Below are 15409 nucleotides of genomic sequence, written 5' to 3'. Positions count from 1 at the left end.
CCGATGCTAAAGGTGAGTCATAGTCAAACTCCGTCAGTGCTGACAGCTTGTTTGTGAGTGACATTCAGTACAATGCTTAGAAGATAAATAAAACGGCCCTCAAAAAACCTAACAAAAGGCTGTGTAAAGACTTATTTGGCACCTCCACCGCAAAAGGTTCCGTAGCCAAATACAGCAGATGTGGGAGGTGAGTAGCCAGCATTTTTATTGGTAATCATCTTTTTGTTCACGGAAGTGGGGGTGATACTCAGGAGCCCTGTGCCAGGCAGAAGGTAGCTTTGTTCTCCTGGGGTTTTTGTTTCTTACTTGTTTTTAATCCTGAAGTGTCACTGTGGTTTGTTTTTCAATTGGAGAACAGAAATGTCATCTCATTTATTCAGTGCAACTGCACTGAACACCTCCTCATTAGGGTGGCACCAGCTGGAGACATCATAATTCCACAGCAGCCAAAGCAGAGAGGTCCTGTGGCCCTTCCCATTCTGACGAGGCTCAGAGACGTGAGCACAGGCGAACCTGCTCGATTCAGAGCTGTGCCCTTAAACCCGAGGCTGGCGGCCCAAAGGGCCGTGGGGCGTTTGTAAGAGGCTGTGAGGAGCCTTGGAGGACGTCTTGCCCTGACACTTTGTCATCCTTTCAGGTCTTTCTCTTTTCCCTTCATTATAGTTGCTGCTTCTCCCCAGATTCTTATTCTTAGGCATCATAGCACATTCTTCATCCTCACTGTACCCTGTCGGCAGTATAAGGATGACCCTGAGGGGAGAAGCCACCAGGGCAGGGACTGTGTCTGGCTTATTGCCTGTGTGCCCAGGGCCTTGCACAGTATCTGCCGGATATTGGGCTCTCAGTGAGAGAGCTCTTCCATACCTTATAGCTAACTATGTCTGGGCATTTGATGATGAGGATGATGAGGATGAGGATGATGATAAAATTTAATGATGACGAAGATAAAAATTCTCTTGAAAAGGAAAAATATTAGTGTCACCCCTGCCCTGATTATTTGGGGGGGGTGGTGACGCCAGCCCCCTGGGAGGTGTTTCACATGGTCTGCCTTGATGCCACATTAATTCTTGACTCCCTGCTCTTTCAAAGGCATGCTGCTTTCTTGGTGTTCCAGTTTGCTGACTCTCTGGGCACCACTTAGCCACTCATCATTTGTTGAACTGAATTCAGTGACTGCTCTTGGATTTGGAGTCCTGAGGAAGATGTTTAATGCCTGGAGTATCTCCATGGTGACCCAGTCCCTGGGATGTCATTGGGCACAGACACATGGAAATCTCCCCAGTCTACTGACCCCTCACTTGTAACCCAACATCAACCCCTTTTTTTTCACCGGATTCTCCAGCCAAGAGATTTGGGCATTCCCTCCTGAGTCTGAGGGTCATGGTGGTAGAGTAAATGCCCTGATCACATCCAGGATCGAGGCTGGCAGCGCAGAGCTGGAGCTGTGCAGCCGAGTTCCCATATGGTTGGAAGATGAGCCTGGGAGCATTGGGAATGGTGTCAGCCAGACATCCAGTGCCAAGTAGCACAGATTTAAAGATTTCTTGATACTCCTAGACAGCTGAGCAGAGATTTTATCAGCAGCAGCAAATGCAGCCAGCCCGTCGTCGCTTTGGCAGCATTTGTGGAATTAATTGGAGCCCTGAGTTGACAGGACACCAGTCTAGGGGTATCTAAGAACCTTCTCTTGGGTGCTGTGTTGTGTTTTGTGCTGAACTGTATATCCGTGGTCTCTGGGAGTGAAGAATGTTGCCCTCTACTGGGACTCTAACTTAATGTTTTATTCAAGCCAGTTAGCCAAACATGTTTCTATTGATGGCAGTGTTTCTAACATGCTTGGTAGAAACTGAAATATTTTTATTAATGAGGCTGAATATTGAGAGTTGTGGAGGGGATTTCCATTCCAGTGTACTCTGGCCTTCTGCCTGCCGTAGGAATGTGGGGGAGTCAGACAACTTCTGTTTGTTGTTGGTGTTCAGTCAATTCACCCAGAAACTTCTCCCTGTACTTGTTTTCTACTCTGGGTCTTAATTAGGGCAGACCTCCCTCGAGATCATGTGCTCTTGTGATGTGGCGTGTGAGCTTCTGATCTCTCTGCAGCAAATCTTATTTTAAATGTATTGGTGGGACCACTTGTGGTAAAGCAAAAACCCCTCTTCTAAAATCACTCCTAAGGTAGTTATGACTTTTTTTTTTTTAAGATTTTATTTTTCCTTTTTCTCCCCAAAGCCCCCCAGTACATAGTTGTATATTTTAGTTGTGGGTCCTTCCAGTTGTGGCATGTGGGACGCCGCCCCAGCTTAGCCTGATGAGTTGTGCCATGTCCGCACCCAGGATCCAAACCGGCGAAACCCTGGGCCGCCGAAGTGGAGCGCACAAACTTAACCACTCTGCCACGGGGGCCCCTAGTTATGACTTTTTTAATGTTTGGAATTACAAACTCAGATTTCTCTATATTGGTTAAACTTCATGGTTATCTTCGGATCCATGGGACCACCAAGGTTATTTTGGTGTAATAGAATTTAATGGTGAATAAGACGTTAAAAATCTAATTTACAGTCTACAGAAATTAGCAAGTAAGGCACTTTGAATTTATTAGGCCACTGCTTTTCAACAGTGACCCACAGTTATAAATCTACCTTCTAGAGACATACAGCTCACATATGGATTTGCATGTAAATATCTAGGCGCACACAGAGAAATAAGACAAAACTTTCCTGAATTTACTTACTGTGTACAATGTCCTCTGATATTTTCTGTCCTGTTTTCTTTTTCTTGTCCTTCCTGCTTTTCTTTTTGTCTCTCTTTCCTTTTCTTTTCCTCCCTCTTTCTTTCTTCTTATGCTGGTCATGACCTACCAATTCAACTTGATCATTTACTAACAGGTCACTACTCACAGTTCCAAACAGGCTGCATTAGGGGTAGAGATTTTCATCTCCATCCCTTCCTTTCTCCAAGTTTCTGATGTGGGTATGTGGTTTCCTCTCACCCTCCATCCCTCCCTTCACAGTCCTCTGCTTTCTGCCGGATAGCAGAACAAAAGAACTTGAAAGAGCTTAACCCCCCTTCAGCTCATTTCTCCTGTACTCTTCCCTGCCCCCAGCCTTTAGGGCCAGCAGACCTCAGAGGTGCCTTCCACGAGTGCCCTCCCCTGCTGCACTGTGGGAAAGTCCTCCTCTTGTTTGCTGGCTGAGGGTAACCATCACAGCTAGTTTAATAAAAAGCCCGCTGTATTCTCTCTGCTCTGGCTTGGGAGTAGCATTGTTGAACAGTAATCACGTTGTAACAGTACACATTTATTAAGCACTTGCTGTGACTCAGACACAGCTCAGTGCTTTATGTACATACATTGTCTCATTAAGTCCTCACAACTACCCTGTGAGGTGGGTACCATTATTCATCCCTGCGGTACACACAGGAAGCTGAGGCATAAAAAATCACATACTTTGGCCAAGGTTGCACAGAGGACAACCTGAGCTGAGCCCTTATCCCCTCCTTTATACCTCTCTGCAGTCATGTTAATCATGAAGCTGGTGGCCTATCTGAACAGCCCATATTTGAGAGTGCTGGCACCCCTGCCCTGCTTTAACATCCATGCGTGCGGTTCACAAACACTCATTGAGCTCTCCTGTGTCCCCGGCACTTAGCTAGGCACCAGGGATAGACTCCAGAATGACATGGTCCCGTCATGTAACCATCATGCATTGTGATGAGGATGGAGACAACTCGGTGAGGAGACTCCCGGAGGGAGAGGGGCAGGTGGCAGGCCACCCATCACAGGCTCCCCCATCCCAGCACGCCCCTGGTCCTGTGCTTTTGGGAAGTGTGTGGGGTGGGTGGATGTAGGGGGCCAGGTGCCTCTGACCTCCATCAGCTTATACAGACGAATCCTGAAGAAAGCATTGGCCGGCTTCATGGGATAATTAAAACACTTAGAAAAATGCCTTTATCTAAAGATTCCTGAGAGAGTAAAGTAGCTTTTCTTTTGCAGAGATGCAAGAGAAAAATTAACCTTTCTCTAATACGAGTCAGATTATTCTATTTAAAAGCGAGGACTCCGGAAGTATCATCTTCATCAGTTCCTTTGCTGAGTAGTATCCCATTGGATGAATATATCACAGTTTATCTTTTTTTTAAAGATTGGCACCTGAGCTAACATCTGTTGCTAATCTTTTCTTTCTTCTTCCCAAAGCCCCCCAGTATGTAGTTGTATATTCTAGTTGTGAGCACCTCTGGTTGTGGTACGCCGCCTCAGCATGGCCTGATGAGCAGGGCCATATCTGTGCCCAGGATCCGAACTGCTGAAACCCTGGGCCGCCAAAGTGGAGCATGTGAACTTAACCACTCGGCCACAGGGCCAGGCCCCAACACAGTTTATCTTTATGACTTGTTGATAAAAAACTTGGATTGTTTCCATTTTGGGGCTATTTACAAATAGGACTGCCATGAACACCTGTGTACATGTCTTTGTATGATTGTGTGCTCTCATTCTGCTTGGTGAATAACTACCTAGGAATGGAATACCTGGATCATAGGATCCCGTGTATGTTTAACTTTTTTAGAAAATACCAACTTTTCCAGAGTGGTTACATCATTTTATATCCCCACCGGCAGCATATAAGAGTTCCAGTTCCTTCACGTCATCTCCAACACTGGGTATTGTCCATCTTTTTGATTATACCCACTCTGGTGGGGGTGATGTGGTTTTACTGAGCATGTTACTAATGAGCATCTTTTTATGTGCTTATTTGCCATTTATACGTCCTCTTTGGCTGTTGAAATCATTAATTGGGCTGTATGTCATTGTTGAGTTGGAGAGTTCTTTATGTCTGGATGTGAGTCCTTTGTCAGATAAATGATTTGCCAATATTTTCCTCCAGTCTAGGCTTGTTTTTCATTCTTTTAACAGTGTTTTTTTGTTTTTGTTTTTGTTTTGTTTGCTGGGAAAGATTTGCCCTGAGCTAACATCTGTTGCCAATCTTCCTTTTTTCCCTCCCAAAGCCCCAGTGCATAGTTGTATATTCTAGTTGTAAGTCCTTCTAGTTCTTTTATTTGAGCCACTGCCACAGCATGGCTCCTGGCAGAGGAGTGGTGTGGTTCCACGCCCAGGAATTGAACCCGGGCCACTAAAACAGAGCATGCCGAACCTTAACCACTAGGCCATCAGGGCTGGCTCAACAGTGTCTTCTGAAGAGCAGAAGTTTTTAATTTTGATGAAGTCCAACTTGTCAATTTGTTCTCTTATCAATTGTATTTATGATGTATCTTAGAAATAGTTGCTTAAACCAAGGTCACAAAGTTTTTCTTTTATGTTTTCTTCTAGAAGAGTTAGAATTTTAAGTTAGGTTTTATATTTAAGCCCACGGTCCATTTTGAGGTTTTTTTTTTTTGTTTTTTTTTTTTGAGGAAGATTAACCCTGAGCTAACATCTGCTGCCAATCCTCCTCTTTTTGCTGAGGAAGACTGGCCCTGAGCTAACATCCATGCCCACCTTCCTCTACTTTATATGTGGGATGTCTGCCACAGCATGGCTTGCCAAGTGGTGCCATGTCCGCACCCGGGATCCGAACTGGCAAACCCCGGGCCACGGAAGCGGAACGTTTCAACTTAACCGCTGCTCAACCAGGCCAACCCCTGAGTTAATTTTTTTATATAGCACACTTTTGGTAGGGCTTAATTCTCTCACAGAATCTCTGTTGAGCAAGGCTGGATAGGATTAAAAACAGATATTTCTGCATATGTGTATACAATTGTTTCAGCATCATTTGTTGAAAAGATTATCCTTTCTCCACTGAATTGCCTTTGAACCTTTGTCAAAAATCACTTGTCCATATATATGTAAATAAGCCTCTTAAAACATGCAGGGCCTGGCAATGGGGAAAACCATTGATGAAAGCAGTAAGCACCTGGGTTCCAGATGGTCAGGGTGATTGCCATTCGTCTGACCCGTGGTGGAGCTTGGACTCAAGGTTTGGGCTCCTTAAGGGGCATCTTGAGCTTGCCTGGGAGTCAGAAGAGTGGACCTGCGGAGTGTGCCATCTTTGGGCGAGTTGAGAAAACAGTCCGTAGATCACTTTTGGTAGGGCTTAGTTCTCTCACAGACTCTCTGTTGAGCAAGGCTGGATAGTATGCATAGGAGAGAGGTTAATTCATTACATACAGTGCGTGCCTTAGGACAGTTGGGCTTCTCTCCTGGAATTCTGGTGGAGAAAGGCTGCTGGACCAACAAGGAGAGCAAGACTTAGAGATCTGGGAGTTCCCATCACTTCTTGGAATCTCACAGATGCATCAGCTCTGGGAAGTTCTGGGCTTGCCTTTTTTCCAATCCAGGATAAGATGTGATTCCGGGCAGTGGTACAGCTGGCAGCAGATTCCGCTCTCTAGACCCCCATTCTTCTGTGCCCACCACCGCGCATCTCAGGAGCCATCCTGAGTGAAGACGCCTGCTCTCCTAGAGGCTGCAGCCTGGAGGACACACTGCTGCTTCTTGAGCTGCCATAGGCATGAATCATTATCCCTGTCTGAGAGCAGGCTGAGATGGGGTCGATGAGGTGACCTGCCCAGGGCAGGGCCATCACAGAAGCTCCTTGAGTTCCCATGGTCTTTCTCCCATCCCAGCGGGGTTCTCACCTGGCTTTGCCAGCCTCTATGCTCGGTCAGGCTCTGTGGGCGGGAAGTCCAGCACTGGTGTCCTGCAGGAATTCGAAGCCTTCTGGGTCCAGCCTGAGCCTCTCTCAGGAAGTGGGAGAGTGAGCAGATGTGGCGCTAGGATGCAAGTGTGTATTAATGGTGCATTCCTGGCTGGGCACAGGGATTCTAGGGTGAGGGAAGCAGTTTCTCACATGCTCCTGAGATGGACCTTGGCCCCTGTGCATGACAGAGATCCATGTCTAGTGTAGTGAATCAGAACACCCACCTAGGGCCGGCCCCGGGGCCAAGTGGTTAAGTTCGCCGCGCTCTGCTCCGGCAGCCCGGGGTTTCGCCTGTTTGGATCCTGGAGGCGGACATGCCACCGCTCATCAGGCCATGGAGAAGCAGCGTCCCACATGCCACAACCAGAAGAACCCACAGCTAAAATATACAACTGTGTACCGGGGGGCTTTGGGAAGAAAAAGGAAAAATAAAATCTTTAAAAAAAAGAACACCCGCCTAACACACTTTGTGTTTTCCAGGCGCTCCTAGCAGGCATGCGGAACCGGGAGAACAGCTCGCCCTGCCAGGGCAATGGGGAGCAGGCCGGCAGGGGCAAGAACTCGGGCTCCGTGTGGCCGGGCGAGGAGGAGCCCTGCAACGACGTGACCACCCCCTCCTACAAGAAGCCTCTGTATGGCATCTCGCACAAGATCATGGAGAAGAAGAACCCTCCCATGGGGGATGCACTCAACACCTACGAGCTCTTCGAGAAGGCCAACGCGGGCAACAGCCCCTCACCGCTGCGGCTCCTGAACGAGCCACAGAAGCGGGACTGCGGCAGTGCCACAGTGGCCACCGACGGGGACCCCAACATCTACTTTCTGATCCAGAAGATGTTCTACATGCTCAACACACTCTCCTCCAACATGTCGCAGCTGCACAGCAAGGTGGACCTGCTCTCCCTGGAGGTGAGCCGCATCAAGAAGCAGGTGAGCCCCACGGAGATGGTGGCCAAGTTCCAGCCGCCCCCCGAGTACCAGCTCACGGCGGCCGAGCTCAAGCAGATCGTGGACCAGAGCCTGTCGGGCGGGGACCTGGCCTGCCGCCTGCTGGTGCAGCTTTTCCCCGAGCTCTTCAGCGATGTGGACTTCTCCCGCGGCTGCAGTGCCTGCGGCTTCGCTGCCAAGCGGAAGCTGGAGTCGCTGCACCTGCAGCTCATCCGCAATTACGTGGAGGTCTACTACCCGTCGGTGAAGGACACGGCCGTGTGGCAGGCCGAGTGCCTGCCGCAGCTCAACGACTTCTTCAGCCGCTTCTGGGCCCAGCGGGAAATGGAGGACAGCCAGCCGGGCGGCCAGGTCGCCAGCTTCTTTGAGCCGGAGCAGGTGGATGCCGGCCACTTCCTGGACAACAAGGACCAGGAGGAGGCCCTGTCTCTGGACCGGAGCAGCACCATCGCCTCGGATCACGTGGTGGACACGCAGGACCTCACGGAATTGCTGGATGAGGCCTCCTCGCCTGGCGAGTTCGCCGTCTTCCTTCTCCACCGGCTCTTCCCCGAGCTCTTCGACCACCGGAAGCTGGGCGAGCAGTACAGCTGCTACGGGGATGGCGGCAAGCAGGAGCTGGACCCGCAGAGGCTGCAGATCATCCGCAACTACACGGAGATCTACTTCCCCGACATGCAGGAGGAGGAGGCCTGGCTGCAGCAGTGCGCCCAGCGCATCAATGACGAGCTCGAGGGCCTGGGGCTGGACGCGGGCAGCGAGGGTGAGCCACCGCGGGACGACTGCTACGACTCCTCCAGCCTGCCCGACGACATCTCCGTGGTCAAAGTGGAGGACAGCTTCGAGGGCGAGCGGCCCGGCCGGCGATCCAAGAAGATCTGGCTGGTGCCCATCGACTTCGAGAAGCTGGAGATCCCGCAGCCTGACTTCGAGGTGCCAGGCGCCGACTGCCTGCTCAGCAAGGAGCAGCTGCGCAGCATCTACGAGAGCAGCCTGTCCATCGGCAACTTCGCCTCGCGCCTGCTGGTGCACCTCTTCCCCGAGCTCTTCACCCACGAGAACCTGCGCAAGCAGTACAACTGCAGCGGCTCCCTGGGCAAGAAGCAACTGGACCCGTCCCGCATCAAGCTCATCCGCCACTACGTGCAGCTGCTCTACCCCCGGGCCAAAAACGACCGTGTCTGGACCCTGGAGTTTGTGGGCAAACTGGACGAGCGCTGCCGGCGCAGGGACACGGAGCAGAGGCGCTCCTACCAGCAGCAGCGCAAGGTCCACGTGCCCGGCCCCGAGTGCAGGGACCTGGCGAGCTATGCAATCAACCCCGAGAGGTTCCGAGAGGAATTTGAGGGCCCCCCGCTGCCTCCCGAGAGAAGCAGCAAGGACTTCTGCAAGATCCCCCTGGACGAGCTGGTGGTCCCCTCGCCCGACTTCCCGGTGCCTTCGCTTTACCTGCTGTCAGACAAGGAGGTGCGCGAGATCGTGCAGCAGAGCCTCTCCGTGGGCAACTTCGCCGCCCGGCTGCTTGTGCGGCTCTTCCCGGAACTCTTCACCGCCGAGAACCTCCGGCTGCAGTACAACCACTCCGGGGCCTGCAACAAGAAGCAGCTGGACCCCACGCGCCTGAGGCTCATCCGCCATTATGTGGAAGCCGTCTACCCCGTGGAGAAGATGGAGGAGGTGTGGCACTACGAATGTATCCCCAGCATCGACGAGCGGTGCCGCCGCCCCAACAGGAAGAAATGCGACATCCTGAAGAAAGCCAAGAAAGTGGAGAAGTGATGGGCAACCTGCGGACCGAGCGTTTCTTTTGGAGCACGCGTATGGTACCCATAGACCCGCACCTTATGTCATTGGGGAGTGGCTTACTGCATTTGCACACGTACACACCCACCCAACCACAAGAAAGAAGCCTTGCGTTTTTGGTCTCTTGTACTTAGGACTTCTGTCCTGTGTTCCCTGGTGGTGCAGAGTGTGGGGAGAGCCGAGCTGTGAGAACAGAGAGGCTTCAGAGTGGGGCACGCTCTCCCTGGCTGTGTCCTCCCTGACCCTCGCAATTTGAAATGCAAACCCAGCAACTCTCTTGTTCCTCTTCCCACATTTTACATCTTCCATTTTTATCAATTTTTTTTAATTAAAAAGAAACCCTTTTTAAAAAAATCATTGGGCTCTTTGGGGGCCATTTTACTTAGAGAAAAAATCTTTTAAATATTTGAGATGAAGTACTGTAAGATGACTTCAGTTGCTAGGATTTTTTTTTTAAAGATGGTTTCAGATTTATGAAATTTTTAGAAGTGCCATGTTCATGCATGATGGCTAATAAGAGCTTCAGGTGGTAGAGAGACCGATTTTACCAATCTTGTCTTTTACATCTGATTTTAGAAAAGTCAAGATGCCCCTTGGATGGCAGTAGAGGGGATGGAATAGTGATGTCCTTTCTGACCATGGTCGCATTCTCCCTTCCACTGTGGTGCCAAGGAGGGGGTGTGTGTGCGCGGCCTGGTCTGTTCGTCATTGCTGCGTCGGTAGAATGTTGTGCGCACTCTCTGTAGATGAGAACACTGGATGATGATGATGATGATGATAATGATGATGATATGAATGTAGATAGACGTGGAAACACGTTCACAGTGTCTTCATCTGAGCTGTGTCCTTCCACTGCCCCCTTCCCTTGCCACACCAGAATGCTGGTTGGAGCAGCAGACACGTTTCCTTGGAAAACAGTGTGTGGCTATTTGGCTTGTTTGATTTAAGGATGGGCCCCTTTGGGCTTACCAAGAACTGTTTACTTCCCGTGTGTGTATTTGTACAAAACCCAGGTTCTGGGAGCTGTATGGTGACTTCACCACACCTCAGTGTTAGCTCTTCCAGTCAGGACACATCCTTGTTCCTCAGGGCGGGCCTAGGCCTCAGGCCCTCTTGGGGACACCTGGTATTGGAAGGGCACAGGTCATTTCATATGGGGTCCCCATATGCCTTCCCAGGGTCCACGCAGAGTTTTCCCCTCAGACCCCCTAGAAGGTCCTGCTGTCCTACATCTGGCTGGCCCCTTGGCCTCAGGTTGAGACATCTTGTCTCTCCCCGCTGGTTGGGAAGTTCGCACTGCTCCAGGCCAGCGGCGTGCTCTCTGGGAGTTCCAAACAGGGACTTCCCCAATAGGTAAAGTCCTTAAAAAGAATACTTTTACCTGCCTGATTCTGGGGGCCAAATGCCTAAGAGGGAAAGGAAACAGGAAACAGTCCAACCCAAACTGAGTACCTACCAGACACCTAGAACATGGACTGGCCCACGCACAGCAGTCAGGGAGCCCTGGGAACGCTACAGTTAGTGACCTAATGCCTTCATCGTTTGCTACCTTAAAATGCAGGAATAGAAACAATCTGTGAATTTTCTTTATACAGCTGATGAGGACTTCAGTGCCAGGGCTGTGTGACATCATTTTGCCTGCACCTAGTGGGCATTTTTTTTTTAATGGCAGGATTTTGAGCAATGTAAAGTTGCTGGTCTGACTTTAGTAAGTTTGCTTTTAAATGTCATTTACAGATTATTTCTCTTAAAACTGCAGACCTAAATTATTGAAATTTAGAAATGCACAGAGACTTAATGACGCTCTCTCATCCACTTACATGTGCACACACATTTCTTACTAAAACACTGAAGTGAGAGGAAGGGGACCTACATGAATAACACCTGCAACCTCTGTGCCTGGAAAGAAGGGACTGGAGCAGCCAGGAGACTCACTTTTCCCCCTCACTTGGGCCTTTCTCTATGCCTTAGTCTCTCCAACACACAGATGCACGCACGCACACACACATGCACACACACGCCCTACCCAAAGATGGCGGTGGTACTCGCCTGCTGGCCCTGCTGCTTGGCGGATGCCCTGGAATTTGTTCTGGTCTCCAGGATGTAGCCAAGAGGATTCCAAGCCATGTGAAAATTGCCCTGCTTTCTAGAGGGTGGAATGTGACCCTGCAATGTCAGAAGCACAATCATGTATTAATAATAAAAATATTCTGTCTACCCACATTGCAGAAATCAACAAGTTCTAGGTTCTGGAAATGAAATATGTCTCTTTATAACCTAGAGCATGTTCAAGTTTTAGAAACCACACTTTGGTGGTTTCCTTCATACCTTTCCTGGGTAGGGCTTCTTCCCCCCAAATCTTAGAACCCCTTTCATGAAGAGAGGTGGACACACTTTGAGAGCTGTTTCCTGTCCCTCCAGACTGTCTCACCAGGAAACGCCTGCAGGTCCTGTGTCTGTCTGTATGGTGTCCTCATTTCTCCAGCAATCCCGGTGGGCTCCAGGGGCGATTTTTTACATGAAGCAATAGAAGTACAAAATACTTATTTTTTTCAAAATTTAATGTTTTCCATGAAATCTGTTGGCAAACCCTTTCCCTGTCCCCATCTAAATTTTTGGTTTTTACTTGTTTGTTTTTTGGATTTGTCTTGTTTCACCTTTTATCCAGAAGACTGAAGAATTAGCACAGACACGTTCTACTGTCAAGTAAAATAGCAAGTCACAATAGGTGGTAGTGTCCCTCGTTTTCTCTGTTAGTAAGTTTTAAAGAATGTATGAAGATAGTCATGAATGTACTAGATGTTCTAATCCCGCTTCAGTTCACTTTGGCTGTGTCTACATGACAACAAACGTCTGACAGGGAATAAAGTCATGTCTAGTGTCATGGATGTTAGTGTGTCCCTCCCCTTCAGTGTTGGCCCCAAAACTTCCTTTCTCTTTTTAAGTTTGGGAGGAGGGGGTACCACATCAGCAGCAATCATCAACCAACCAATGGGATCTACATAGTGGTAAGTGGATTAGCTGTTTAAATGGTAGGAGTTGCTGGCCTGTCCACACCACGGCATGGCCCTTGGGTTCCTGTAGAGATGGCTTCCGTTTCCACCTTTTCCCTGAATCTTTGCTTCCTGCCTGGTTGAGAGGGGTGTCTCAGACCCCTAACTGGAGGTCACTGAGCTCTCACCCTGCCTGGCCATGTGGATAGACGATATGAAGTAGTGGTGGTGCCGAGGGGCTGTTCCTGCCATTCGAAATACTTGCCTCGAGTAGATCCAGCCTTAATGATTTTCTGACATCCTAGTGATAGCAGACCCTGCACAAAGTGGATATCAGAGTTAATACTGTGAGGAGACAAAATAATAAAGATAGTTTTACCAAAGATGATGAAATATTGCATAATGTCTGCATTTTACCATTGATTTGAGTGCATCCTTAGAAAACTGAATGTAACAAAAACCCAGGACATTTTTTGGAAATTGTATGCTCTCTAGCAACTTTGTGTGAATTTTTATACAAGCACTGTTTTATGAGTTATATAAAATGTTATAAAAATAGAAAAAACACAGTCTCGTAACATCTTATTTTCTTAGGGCAGAGGTCTCTCGGAACATGTCTCGGTCTACTTGTCTTTCCATGCAGCCTCCTCAGCCCCTCCCAGGGGGCGACACGCATGCTCAAGGGCATGTCGGCCTCTCAGGCTTCCACACGCTGGGTGTCGGGTACAGTTCACAGGATTTCGGTTTGTCACAGCTGACTGAGAAGTCGCCAAATGAATCCTAGCCCGTTTCTACACAAACCGCTTCCTGGCCACACAGTGGGAGGCGCGGTTGACTTTTTCTTACCTTTCCTGGTCAGGTGCCAGACCCGCCTGCCTGCTGCCAAGCTGGCAGGGCTTCATTTCACTCTTTCTTTTCACTTTGGATTAAATAGGATTAGTCCCTCAAAGCGAACATATTATTAACTGATAACAGGAGGATGCATGTTTTTCTCACCTCTTCTTTTTGGCTAATTATAAATCATTAAGTGATATTTTATAGTAAAAATAATGTCAGAGAAACATTCATTTTGGGGCCGAGGGGTCACAGGATATAACGGAAGTTGTGGCTTGTGATTGGAACACTTTTCCTACGTTGAGCGTTTGCTCAGTTGTGCGTGACACTTCTGTGCTGTGAGCCGCATTGGCAGGATAGGGCTGGTCAGCAGCTGGAGCCCCGAACGCTAAGCCCACAAGTGAGTTTAAGCAAGACTTGGAGGAAGGCTCAATTCTTCAAGCCCCTTCTGGCTGTAGATATCTGTTTTCTACCAAAAATAAAATTCACAGAGAATTTCACTATATGTGAGCTTACTTATAAATCCAGTTCTCGGAGATAAGAACTACACAGCAATTTAATTATGATCATTGGAATAGGGAGATGCAGTGGAGTCTTTAAGGAGCTTCCAGACAGGTCTAAAATCCCCTGGCCAGTGGTGGGAAAGGAATGAATGTTCACCGCCTGCTCGCTGTACTGGCACCTGACATCTGTTGAGTATACACCATGTGCCAGGCACGCTGCTAAGAACTGTACCTGGGTCATCTCCTGTATCCTCCCACAGGCTCTCTGAGGTAAGTTCCATAATCATGCCTGTTGAGAGCAGAAGGCTAAGGCCCTGAGTGGTCTACGCTTTCTCAGTTAGTTCCCGTAACAATTCAGCGTCTTGGGCACTGTTGTGATCTCTGTTTTGTGGTGAGGAAGCAGAGAGAAGTAAGTGTATTGCCCAAGTTCACACAACTGGCAGTTGCCGTGGCAGGATTTGAACCCGGGTCTGTCTCTTTCCACCATGCTACACCATCTCAGGAGCTAAACGCCCCCTGGGCCACAATACACAAAGATTCAGATCCAAAAACGATTGCAAGTTGGTGGTGTCCTGTCACCCACATCATCTAAGCCCCATTCGTCTGATCTTAGATATGAGTGTTCTGGTTTTAGAATTGCCCTGGGAGAAATAATTGTGGCGATTGTAGACAGACATGTTGTGGTGATAGTAAGCTTTTTGAGACTGAAAGTGACTTCCCCGGACCAGATTCCCTAGGAGCAGAGCCCGTGCTGGGATTCCTGTACGTGCTCTCAGGAGAAGGGGCAGGACGGAAGCTGGAGGGGGCCCTGGAAGGCCATAAGCAGGAGTGGTCTCCACCACAGTCTAGCTTCATTCTCATTCTCATCCACTGGGAAGCACTAGAATATGAATTATTTGGCACAATTAGTCCCAGTTGAGGCAAAGGGACCGGTTGGTCATTGTCTGAGGTCTTTCCCAGGGAAGCAGGTAGCGTGGCTGGCAAGGTGGCTCCCTTTGGCCAAGGGCAGTGCTCCAGAAGGGCCACTGTGGGTGGTTGGTTGGCCCTCAACAGTAGGGGATGGGTGCACTAGTAAAGGGGGTGTGGGCTGAACTTCATTAGCGTCCACGCGGGGCAGAACCACCAGAGGAGGGCTGGGCCCTGTCCCCCAGAGGTTCTGACTCAGGTCTTGGTGGGGCCTGTAAATCTGCATTTCTAACGAGTTCCCAGGTGCTCCTGGTCCGGGGTCTGCACTCTGAGAACCACTGCACTACAGTAACTTCACAAGATATGCTGTGTGTATCACAGAAACTGAAGGCTTAGCACTTTCCTGATTATTAGAAATAGATCTGAGCTGAAATAAGTGGTTTCCTGTTTTCAAATAAGACTGACTGCTTCTTAACTGGTGGTAAACTAAATCTTAGCTTTTAGGTCAGTGGGAAGAGGCAGGTTTACAAATGCTTCAGCATCAGGGCTTAGGGGCACTGACCAAATGTGATGGTTTTTGCCAGAACATTTCTGCAGGAAGGAGTAAGAATTCATTTGTTCTTCTAAACAGAGTTTGTAGTCTAGAGGGTGAACTGTGTCCTTGACAGAGTTTGAGAGTATGTAATGCCACAACCCCTTCCAGAAGTTCCTGCAGTGTGACAGCTGTGTA

General features: G+C 49.1%; 1 protein-coding gene across 2 annotated transcripts in view; it reads left to right on the top strand.

Annotated features, from left to right (window-relative positions):
* The window catches only part of BEND3 (BEN domain containing 3), a 35504-nt gene extending 21740 nt beyond the window's left edge, over positions 1-13764 (top strand). For both annotated transcript variants that reach the window (XM_044757349.2, XM_070496388.1), the window contains one exon: positions 7173-13764. In XM_044757349.2, the coding sequence (XP_044613284.1) occupies positions 7173-9419 (2247 nt within the window). In that variant the 3' untranslated portion in view covers positions 9420-13764. The remainder of the gene's footprint in view (positions 1-7172) is intronic.
* Positions 13765-15409: the final 1645 nt, after the last annotated feature.

Source organism: Equus asinus, chromosome 24 (assembly GCF_041296235.1).
Source record: "Equus asinus isolate D_3611 breed Donkey chromosome 24, EquAss-T2T_v2, whole genome shotgun sequence".
Taxonomy (NCBI): domain Eukaryota; kingdom Metazoa; phylum Chordata; class Mammalia; order Perissodactyla; family Equidae; genus Equus; species Equus asinus.
Note: the sequence above shows the minus strand (reverse complement) of the source record. Positions and strands in the feature narration are given on the sequence as shown.